General features: G+C 41.2%; 1 protein-coding gene across 4 annotated transcripts in view; it reads left to right on the forward strand.

The window, feature by feature from the left end:
- The window catches only part of LOC130906265 (roundabout homolog 1-like), a 192989-nt gene that overhangs the window by 18097 nt on the left and 162774 nt on the right, over positions 1 to 12118 (forward strand). For all 4 annotated transcript variants that reach the window (XM_057820395.1, XM_057820393.1, XM_057820394.1 and 1 more), the window contains 2 exons: positions 10296 to 10418; positions 11222 to 11308. In XM_057820395.1, the coding sequence (XP_057676378.1) occupies positions 10334 to 10418; positions 11222 to 11308 (172 nt within the window). In that variant the 5' untranslated portion in view covers positions 10296 to 10333. The remainder of the gene's footprint in view (positions 1 to 10295; positions 10419 to 11221; positions 11309 to 12118) is intronic.

Here is a 12118-nt window from a genome sequence, read left to right on the forward strand (position 1 = left end):
GATCAGAAGACGCTGCCCTGGCGAAAAGATCACTCTAGCAGATATTTTGTTATATCTTTCAGTGGGGAGCCTTTGACGTGTGCTCAAACTCAATACTATTTTGTTGGTCACATTATAAATTGTACTGGTGCTGCTGATATTGACTAGCCACAGGAATTTTGACTTGCTATAAAAATCAAAACGGCACCTACTAGTGCTTAATTTGTAAATCATAAGGTGCCGGAATGCAAAGTACATATGACAGCGCAGGGATGACGAGACGGGCACAGGTCCCGCAACATATGCAGAAAATGGTGCTGAAAACAACACGCAAATGCCCACTCGCCATGCTGTGGTACATACAGCACTCAATTCCAAACTAGGCTTGCAAGCAGGACTGAACGGGCCCTCGCAGTTTGGCGCACCTAGGATGGCACGCAGGTCAGGGTAGTGGTAGATTGTCCCCCTATCATCATCTCATGAGAACCTAACATGCTCGAAACTCGCCTTTTTCTAAGATTAAAAATACATTCACATCCCTAGGAAGAAAACCCCCTATTGAAGAGGGTATTACAAAAAAAGGAGAAGCTACTGAGCTGCGTAGCCACGCCACTCATTCAAAACCAAAATGAAGCTTCTAATTGGGCCAATTCAACCAAGTCTGCCAAATTTCGTGGCTCCATATGCTGCTCAAGTCCCTGAAAAAATATACTTCTTTTTAATGGGTAACAAAGGGTTGTCACGGCAACCCCCTCAGGTCAGGCTCGTGACTGAAAACTCACCATTTTGATTTTAAGATCTCATATGTCTCATGAACTGTCTCACCAATTTTGAGGAGGATCCAACTGACTTCCGAGGTGCCAAAGTCTCAAATGGGCACCCTGTAAAACGCTAAAAATTTCACATTCAATCCAAAATGCCCGATTTCCTGTTGGTTAGGAATATGGGTGCAAGAGACATTTTGGAGCAGTTTTGTACGACGTATCGACTCCCCAAATTTCATCGCTCTACGTTGAAAAAAACCTAATAAGAGAGGCTTTTTAAAAAAAAATTCAAGGGGATGACACTGAGCCATTTCTTTACATTTTTTCGCGACGTCGTAAAACTATTGAAATTTACGCGAAGCCGCATGTATGTGCAAATTTTGGTCCGTTTTCGAGCATGTTCAGGCCTCCAAATTGGCCATATTCATTTGCCATGGAAAAAAAATTATCCTTTGCATTCCAATAGGGCTCTTGCGCCAGTTGGTGCTCGACCATGGTATAAATGTTATGACAACAATTTACAATTATTTAGGCTATACTCTACACAGCTCGGGCAGTTGCCCACATAACCACAGGTGGGACTTACAGTACACAGTCAGCAATTAGTTTCTCAACAGGTCTAACTTGAAAAACATAAAAAAAAAAAAAAAATCAGAGTACAATAAATAACACAAACCCTTTCTTTTGCGAGTGTCATTCCCCCTGTCTTCTCCGACCCTGTTACGTGCCAAAGACAGCTCGCGAAGGGCGTAACATAAAACAAGCCACACAAATGTACGAGTGGACACAAATTTATTTACACAACAATCAAACTCGCAATGAATATATACAGAATGCCGACGAAGCGTGACTTTAGGGTAAGCCCAGGCCAAAACAAAAAACAAAAGGAACTACACTTAAACCCCACCCGCTAACTAAACCCTGATCATGTAAAAGGAACAAAGAAAAGACAGCTTCTAACCCAACTTCCTACTCTATACGAAACAGGACAAAACGGGTTGAACAGAAATGGCGACTTACCCTTACTTGCTTCAGTGCTCTTATTTACAGTGGTGAACAAAAACGATCCAATAATGAACAAACATAAAAGACCTCACCGAAAAAAACGGGAGTGTATCAAAGTAGCGATCAAATGCAAACGAGAGTGAATGGCGAGCAAGTAGCTGGCGAGGAGGACCGTGGCAGAATGCTGTCAAATGTGACCTCATAGAGCGTTGACAGCAGCAGGTTTAAGAAGCTTGGCGCCTTTTTTCGTGGCCCATCAGCGGCGGCGGCGGTCCGTCCTGCGTCGATCAGCTGTCGTCACGGTGGGAGGGGAAGCAGCCAGCTGGTGGAGGCAACGATCAGCTGACTGGAAGAATCTCAGAAAATTAACTACTAAACAGCCAGGGCCGTCACAGACCCCAAAATTCACATTGTTCCCATAAGGATACTGGCTCGTTGCTCCGGCTGTTGGTGGTACACCTGGCTAACTGCTGGTGCTGTAGCCGGCCCCCACTCCGGGCGGGGCTGAACCTGACCAGCTGCTGCCATGGTAGCAGCCTCCTGCCCCGGCTTGGCTGTCCGTGAACCTGGCTAGCTGCTGGGGCGCTCGCGTCCTGCTGCACCCGGTCCTGACCGTTAGCATAATCGCTGCAGCTGCCTTCATCGCTGGTTGTTGCTTTTCCGACTTGTTTTGAACCATCTTCAGACAGTAAATGCAGCTGTCTTTTTGGCATGTTGAAATGCAGTTTGACCCTGGCTGCTTGCTCTCCAGATGCCGCAAAGTTTTTTTTTTTTTGGATTCAGAGGCGCGATTTACTGGTCCAGCTTTTCAGTGCATCAACAAAGCTCCGACTCTTTCAAATGACGTTAAATTTTATAAACAACATGGAATTCTTGGGATTTGTTCTGTAAATGAATTTATGCATATTATTATTTGTAATTAAAAAAAAAAAAAAAAAAAAACGTTTTTATATTATTATTATTTTCTATACACAAGAGGTGCTGGATCTTGTTCCGGCGGGATCCGGCACAAATTAACTCCTAGCACCTACTTAGCCCGCTAAGTGAAAAACCTGAAAAATAAAAATGTTCATGTTAATAATTTCCTCACTTAAGATTGTTTTGTTTTCTTATTCCACTCATATTTATCAGGCACAGGCTTATTTTTTAATTTTGAGGGTTATTTACACAAGTCTGACATTCTGTCCGTAAAGTAAGATGGGTGCTCGATCAAACTAAATAGCACCATCACCCACGTTTCATTCTCACTGGTGTCCGGAATGCAATATCCCTCGCTCAAATACACCGGTATTCACACGCGTAGCGTTGAGACAATAGTGCTGAATATTAATGCCCTTCCTACTGAATACGGTATAGGTGTCGGATATGACTTTTTCTGCCCGAAAGCATCCTTATGAGATTTCCCCCCCCAAGCTTTTATTGATGTGTCGAGCATGCTGATACGCCATGCTGCTACATTTGCTGACAAGATTCCACGCAATCTCATTAGCCAGATCCGGACTGTGAGATGCGCTCGCTTTTCATCCACACAACACATGTACAGCCACGCGAATAACACGCAGCTGCTTTGTGTCACTACTCACATTTCCAAAAGAGTTCCAGTCGCTACTCATGAACGTGTGGACACTTTTTGGGGGGGAATATCCGTGGTACATCACTGGCTAGGGCTGTTCATTTTGCAGAACAATTAAAGCGGCACATGATGATGGTGGGCGGCGGGCGCCAAATCATCCCGGGAATCTGGCTGTCCATCAGACAGACGGGATGAGTTGCAAAGCTTTTTGTTGCACAGATGGCTGATCAGTAGAAGTGACTTATTTCTCTTGCCCGGAGCGGTTCATTTTTTCCCCCTTCACTGTTACTGGAAAAAAAAAATCAAGAAAAACAATAAAATGAGCAATCATCAGGATGAGCTGATCCTCCTTTATTTGAAAATCCAACATTTCATCTCTTGTCGCAGTAATTGTACTCTCGTTTTTTTCTCAGTGTATTGTTTTTTCCAGTCAAAAGATATCATTGTTTGTGCGGTATTAGTTTAAGTCAACAGTGTTAATTGTTATGACACCAATAAAGTAGGGCTGTCAAAGGATTAAAACTTTTAATCGAGTTCATCACAGCTTAAAAATTAATTAATCGTAATTAATCGCAATTGAAACCATCTATAAAATATGCCATATTGTTCTGTAAATTATTGTTGGAATTGAAAGATAAGACACAAGATGGATATATACATTCAGCATACTGTACGTAAGTACTGCATTTGTTTATTATAACAACAAATCAACAAGATGGCATTAATATTCTGTTAAAGCGATCCATGACTTGTAGTTCTTAAAAGATCAATGTTAGTACAAGGTATAGAATTTTTATATCAAATCCCCTCTTAATATTTTCATTTTAATATAATTTGTAAAATTTTCAATCAAAATCACTAGTAGCTCGCCATTGTTGATGTCAATAATTACACAATGTTCATTGTGCTTAAACCTATAAAATCAGTCGCACCAAAGCACCAGCAGAGGGAGACAAAAAACACAAGTAACAAGTGGACATCACACTGTGCTGTCATTTTAATCTGTTTGAGCGGGGCATGTGCGTTAATTGCGTCAACTATTTGAAAGTGATTAATTCAAAAAATTAATTATCGCCCGTTAACGCGATAATTTTGCCAGCCCTACAATAAAGATTAGATTGACCAATTTTTGCAGAAATCTAGCTTATTCAAAAGGGAAAGGGAAATTTGTTTAGTAAAGCAAGGCAAAGCAAATTTATTTGTATAGTACAATTCAACACAAGGCAATTCAAAGATCCACAAACAGAGACAAAATGATTCGTAAAAATCTCATCAAATCAAAAAAGAAAGTCAAAAACAAAGACAATTGAAGCATCCAAATGAAGAAAAAAATGAATAAAAAGCAAATAACTTTAAATACATTAAAAGCTATGAATATGCTTCGGTAAGCAATAGCATTTTTAGCCCTGATTTAAAGGCGCTAACAGTTTGAGACCTTCAGGTAACTTTTTCCAGAGATGACTGAATGCATGCCTCACCCTGCTTGGTTCTTGTTCTTGGAACATACAGCAGACCGGTTCCAGATGATCTTAAGGGTCTAGAGCAGACATGTCCAAAGTCCAGCCCGGGGGACAAATGCGGCCCGTGGTCAAATTACATCCGGCCCCCAGCCTCCGTCATAAAATCAATAACATCTGGCCCGCACACAGACTTAAAAAATTGGTCAGCAGTACTGCTACCAGCATATGAAGTAGCTTACTCACTAAATCCTGCTCCTCATTTACCCACTAAAAGGCAGCAGTACTCTAGGCAACATTACCCCATGTGACCATTTACTCCCAATTTTCTAAAATGGCGACAATCCCAAAAAAAAAAAAAAAAGAAGGTTGACTGTAATGGCCGACGATAGGTGGAAATTGGACTATTTCTACACTAAAATACACAACAGCTGTGTCTGTCTTATTTGCAAAGGGACTGTTTTTAAAGAGTTCAATGTGTGGCGATATTCCCAAACAAGACACACTGACATGTACGACAAGATTATAAGGAAGATAGGTAGTGAGAAATTGAAGCAACTTGAAGATAGTTTAACTTCACAGCAGTATTTCGCAAGTCGAAAGAGAACGCCAAAAAGGCTAGTTGCGAGATTGTTGAAATTATTTTTAAAAAATAATAATAATAAGGCAAATGTGACACACAAAATGGCTTGCTAAAATTTGCTTAAATATATTGCTCTACGTCGGCCATTGTCGGCCCCCCACATTTTTACCACATCAAATCTGGCCCCCTTGGCAAAAAGTTGGGACACCCCTGGTCTAGAGGCTTCATAGGGATCGAGCATGTATTTTGGTCCAAGACGTGTTTTGTAAACAAGCAGTAGTATTTTATAATCTATCCTTTGATTCACTGGAAGCAGTGTAACGATTTCATAACCAGTGTTATATTTTCCTTGCATTTGTAAGGACTCAGGCAGCAGCATTCTGTACTAGCTGCAGCTTCCTGACTGATTTATTTTTTTTATCAAGACCTGCAAATATACTAGTACAGTTGCGATAGTCCAATGTATTAAAAATGAATGCATGGACAATTTTTTCCATGTCTTGCCTAGACAGAGGCCCATTAAAGTGCCTGTGACAGCATAAAAAAAAATCTTAAATAGCATAATTATGTGAATTAGAATCATATTTTGAGATGATTCGACTATACACAACAATTTGGCAAAGCGCAGAGAAATTCGTCTTTCAATCTGTGTTAGGTTTTGTGTTGGTTCCCTCCTAGTGTGTCCCTGTGATTGCCCATTGATTTCACCTGTTGTGCGTGCTCCTTGTGTAACCTCCAATCTGCATCCTCCTGTGTCACCCATCTGTTTCTCATTGTCTCGTTACCCCTTGTCTCTGTGTGTATATAAACTCCAAGTTTCTCTCATTAGCCACGTTTACATGCTGACTTTTTTTCATACCGATTCAAATCATTCCGAATGGAAATTTCACATCAGCTGTTTACATGTCACTTCATCTATTCCGATCCAGCGTTTACATGTGTCTGCCTTTATTCCGAAAGGACGTTTGACAACTGCCGTCTGACATGCGCAGATGAATCAAAACAAAGCGTCACGTTGCAAAACATGGAGATCGATCGTCAGATCAGCTGCTGTTCTAACTTTTCGAGTGGAAACAAAACTTCAGAATGACACGCCGTTCATTTAAAAAGTTGTGTGGGTGCGCTGTGCGTGTGCTTGGAAGCCATGTTGCATGTGACGTTACTTACGTCACCAAGTGACGTCACCACGTCAGTACGGAGCATGTGCAGAAAGAACGCAGCCAGACACCATTCCGCTTCCCTGTTTACATGATATAATTTTACTTCTAATCGGTTTGGGAAAAGGAATATTCCACCCCTGTGAATCGGAATGAAATTCCATTCGGTTTGGGCCTGTTCATTCCGAATGAGGTGTTTATATGGAACACATTTATTCGGTTTGAACAAATATTCTGATTGAAATTGGAATATTTGGCTCCATGTAAACGTGGCAACTGTTGCGTCATTGTTAGTGTCGATGTCAAGTCCTGTCCAAGCCCTGGTGTACCAGTCCCTTCTATTAAGTAAGTTTTGTTTGAACATTGCCTTTTTGATCCCCAGTCCTTTTGGTTGTACTTTGCGTTTTTGTTAGTTATTATTAAAACATTTTTTTTTTTTGTAATGATGGTGAAATGAAGCCTCATGAGGCATTGCACCACTTGAGCCAATTGGTTCGAGAAGGGGTTCATTTCTCGGAGCTTTGTGTGTCCACGGAACCACCTACTGGCTGAGTGTATAATCACATTTGTCCCACAACCACATGAGAGATTCGTTAATTTTTGTGTGTGTGTGTGTTGGGAAAGTATTATTTAGCAAAATATTGTCTCACCAAATCCTCGATGTACATAAATTATCACATATATATTTTTCTTCAACTTTCTTTTCATTGTTTTCCTGTCACAGAAGTTAAATTTGGCATACATCTTCAGCAATGGGATCAAATTCATAACCTGAAAGACCATAATGTATGGGGGGCAGTATCCCCCAAAAAGAAAAAAAAACAAAAAGGACACATAGATATGAAACAAAAACGCACACATAGACATAAACACTAGAAATCACTAGTTTTTTGAGTTCACCGCCACCTGCTTTGCTGCTTTTTTGTTTCCTTGCATTTTGGTCCACACACACCACCTGCCTGCCCGCGATTGGTGACAATCTGCCGTTTAGCCCCTGCCTGTCATTATAGCGCTCTAGCGTCCCTAGCTGGAGGATGACTTCGGCAGGGTCACGATTTCACCTGATTTAGAATTCAGCCCATTGAGAAATAATTATGCAGAAAGAGGAAAATGCGACGAAGAGAGCTGCAAAATGTCATTGTTTCAATCTCCAATATTTTTACAGGATATTCTTTTCATCCAAGTATTTTCCCCAATTGCTAAATAAATGGTATGGTCATGACAAATAACAGTATTGTGCTAAAAGGAATATGAAATATTAAAAATGCATTTATTCAGTATGACATTTCCTTCATGATGGTCACAACCGTCGACTTCTTGCACCTTCCGAATGATATTTTATGCCACCGGAATTAGTCAGGCTTTTGTCATTTCCCTGCCCCGGCTTCAGAGAACGTAAACCAGTACTTCTCAAATAGTGGGGCGCGCCCCCGTGGGGGGGCGCAGAGCGATGCCAGGGGGGGGGGCGCGTGTGACCTCAGGGAACATGCTTTTTTTTTTTTTTTTTCCTGCCGTACTGGAATAAAGTGTACTTGCGCATCCACTCAGTGGGTGGCAGTGGCGCTCTCATTTTCAGAGTGCGTGCAGTATTTTTGAACTAAGGAAGAGCACTCATCACACAGAAAACAAATATGAAGAGCAGTGCGCCGCCGCCGTTTTCGAAAGCCGTTTTCCGACCGGACTCACTCACGCAGCGACCCACTGTCTTGTCCGGTTCTCACGCCGCCGCCCGATAAGTGCCATTTTCGGCTTGGGATCGTCACGACGACCGCCCTCACCTACGGTTCTACCTCGGCCGCCGATAATGCGCTTTGTTCGTGCCGTTTGCCTTTTAGCTTTGACTTTTAATACTGTGGGTGATGAGGAAAGACTGTTTACTGTGTCTAAAAATAATTATAGCGGACCGCCAGAAGCCAAATCAATTAAGACGCCACTTAAAGACATTCGACCCCAATCTCATTGATAAGCCGCTTGATTGTTTTTCAGCGAAAACGTGCCGAATATTGCCAACAATCGTCCTGCTTTGTCAGTGTTATATCAGTAAACCAGTGAGCATTGTTAGCATGCTCATTGCAAAATGACTCCACACCATTGCAAAGGAGGTAATACTGAGTGTGAGCAGCAAAAATAAAAAGTGTCCTTCTGTCCAAGGACACTCTTTTTTTCCTTTATTCATTTTTGTTTTTTCGGTCAAATTTTTTGGCATATTGTCCTCATGAGTGAATGTTTCTAATCAATTTGAAATTATTTACTGATTTTATTACATTTTATTTTTCTGTATAAAATGGTCAAAAATGTACCTTGAGTGTATTTTTACAGTTTGAATGTGACTTTTTTTCTTTTTAAATTCAGGCAAATTGATGCACGTCAAGTCTTCTCTGTTACAAACAAAACAATGTTAATAAAGTTATACTTTATTATAAGTTGATCTATGTTACTTTTTTTCTTTATTAGAAAAAAAGGACACAATATTAGGCAGATGCGTATTTATAATAGTAATTTTATAGACAAATAATACTATTTACAGTGGCGGCAGAGAGTTTGGGGGGGGGCGCGAAACATTTACGTCTTGCTTGGGGGGGCGTAGCAGAAAATAATTGAGAAGCACTGACGTAAACAAACCAGGAGGCGTGACAGCTACTCGACATGCTAACCTGAACCGAACGCGTTTCAAAGTCTTATTTTCGCCTATCAAAGCGAAAAAATCACACAAAACTACCCTGGACATGTCACACGGCGGGTCTTTGCCGACCGGCCAGTGGCGAGCAAGTGACAGCTCGTTGTTCCCCTGCTGCGGGCGGGAGAGCTCATTTGCCAGGGAAGCAGCTGGAGAATGACTGCCAGACAAACTGGCCGACGTCGAAAGAGCGCGTAGCTGCTCCAGTCCAACCCGAGGATAGTGATCTATTGCCGGACAATGAAGAAGGCAGAGTGGGCTGGAAGTCTGGACGATATGGAGAACTGCACGGGCATAAGCCGAGTATAGCGCTCTCCCAGCGGGCAAGGAAGAGGTCCGAGGGGGTGCGCGACAAGCCGCCGGTCGTTGGCCGAGTGGCATTCTCGCTGGACGAGGAGCATTGTCAGCCACAAAATGCAAGCCACCTCCTTATTAAAACGTGTGCCATGATCCCATTTGACATAATACAAAACACAATGTTTTCTCCCTTCCTCGTAAGTCCAATGGTCCCACAGTTTTCAGACTTGTTTTGGCCAATCTCGGGGTGAACGGGAACTTTTTGAAACCCCAAAAGGCTCACGCCTCTCCCTGGTGCAGCAACAAAACCCTGCAGCACATTTGGCTGGCGTGATGCGAAAAATACACAAATTAATCAGCTGAATCCGCAGTCCATCTGCATGCTGTATTGTGAGATGCTGACCCGGTTGACATCGCATTCCTCCTCAATCCAGGAAGTCACTCATTTTCATGCCGCGGAATTCAAAAAACTGAATTATAAAACGATTGCTTCCACACATATCCAAGCGGTCCATTTCATTCAGGAGCATAAAATACCACGTGAAATATGAAATAAACATGCTTTTTGCTGTCATCGGCACTTTAATTCTGGCTACATTTTTTTAGGTGGTAATAGACAGATTTAATGACAAACTTTAGATGCTTGTCAAATTTTAGCTGTGAGTTGACAATTACGCCAAGATTTCGGACATAATTTGTAGCTGTAAGTGACATTGTGCCAAGGTGTGTGCTGATCTTTGACTTAGTTACACATATATTGTGTATTTATGAAATACTATATTGACTTGTGGTTTTGCTTCCAGGTCTATTAAGCCCCAATTTAAAGGAGCAGCTGAGAACCATGCAGGCCTTTGCTACATTTCTTCTCATCAACCTGCTTGGTGTGGTGCGGGTGGAGCGCAGCCGTGCTCTGGACATTTTATCAGGTCAGAAAATGCTTGCGTGTCATCAAATTGCTCAATTTGCAGCTTTGACAAGCTTGAGTTTGACATCGTATCAGTGAATTGGCTTCTCTACTGTATACATGCTCATTTGAGTTGCCCCCACAGCACTATTAAAACAATCTTTTGCTAACGCAGCAAATAAATTCAAATGATTTCATATATTCAATTCCAAATATATTTTCCAACATACAGTCTCTTGCATTGCTGACTGTTGGATTTGACATGTGTGCTACCCAAGCAAGAATATGGCAGCCATTTTCCATTCTTGATCAAAGACAAAATTCAAATGGTGCCAGATTTTATTGATAAAGAGGGGGGAAGTATCGCTTTATCAAAGCAGGTTCATTGATGCAGTTATACTGACCTCTTGTGGTTGAAAAGGTCATTCAGGACCCATTCATTTAAAGCACCAACAGATCTGTTATAATTTTTTTTCTTTGATTCAAAAATTTTCTTACACATTCTAGAATAGAATATTTTAGTTGGCATTTTCTAGTAAAAGTTTATTATTTAAGCAAAAGATCGCCTTTGTTTAAAAACTTCAGATCAGCACCACCTCTATTTCCAACCCCAATGCAGTTAAAACAGTTCTCCCATTATCAAATGCACGTATTACTATTATTCATCCGATTTTGCTTTTTTTCTAGCAACACAAAGGTGCACCTTCATTTCCACATTTTTGTGAATGATGATAATGATTCTAATGAATCCAATCCCTACGTGTTTTTAAACATAAAAATGGCAATTGTATAACTGACTTTCATTCCCCTGTGCTTGACAAACAGATAATTCCAGAAAAAACGGTGACATCATCACTCAAAAACCGGACACGGAACCTGCAGCAGCACAAGATGGCAGCTATGGTTATAAAGGTACTGCATGAGCAATTTAGCGTTGATTGAATCAGGTGTGACTGTTCATCTCAAATTCTGACATCGTCCACCATGTTGTGCAGTGGTTCCTAACCTGGGTTCGATTGAACTCCAGCGTTCGTTGAAGGTAAAGAAACGCATTTCGTACGCTCATTAAATCTAGGCAAAGTGGCTTTTTAGAAGTTTTGGACTGGTTTGCTCCCAATTTACAGGCTTAAACCATTTCTTTACTGCTAGTGCGATATGATGGGAAGAGGAACTTGTTTGCTCAGTGGAAGGCTGACTCACTCACACTTGGTATGAGGGAATACAACAGACCAATGGGCAGCGTGGTGTCAAATTTTTACCTGTTTATGAAACATGCTGTCAAAATGAGAAGAATTTTGAACGGGAATTTGCTAAACTATTAGCTTTCTAGCTTAGATATGGCAGATAACACTCAGGTGACTTGAAGTTCCGCTCTGAGACCCCAATTTGTCCAAATTTCAAAATTGTCCTATATGCATGTGTGATACATCATTGGAAAGCTTAAAATCTCAATTTTCTGAGGGAAGAAACATTTTTCAACAGGAGGGCATTTAAACTTATATGTTTCGATCCCAAAACTCCATGTAACATGTATCACCGAGTGTCAAGACACAGCTGTGAATGACCACAGTCGGATTTCTTGGGGGATTTTATGGGTGACACATGGTGATATAACAAGGGTCGCGATGTAGAAATCGCAGACACCAAGGAGTGGTTGAGATTTTCTTTTTCATATAGTTACCCTTTTCAAACGTTATTTTTCAAATTTTCTTTGTTTGGATC

Source organism: Corythoichthys intestinalis, chromosome 18, assembly GCF_030265065.1.
Source record: "Corythoichthys intestinalis isolate RoL2023-P3 chromosome 18, ASM3026506v1, whole genome shotgun sequence".
Lineage (NCBI taxonomy): Eukaryota > Metazoa > Chordata > Actinopteri > Syngnathiformes > Syngnathidae > Corythoichthys > Corythoichthys intestinalis.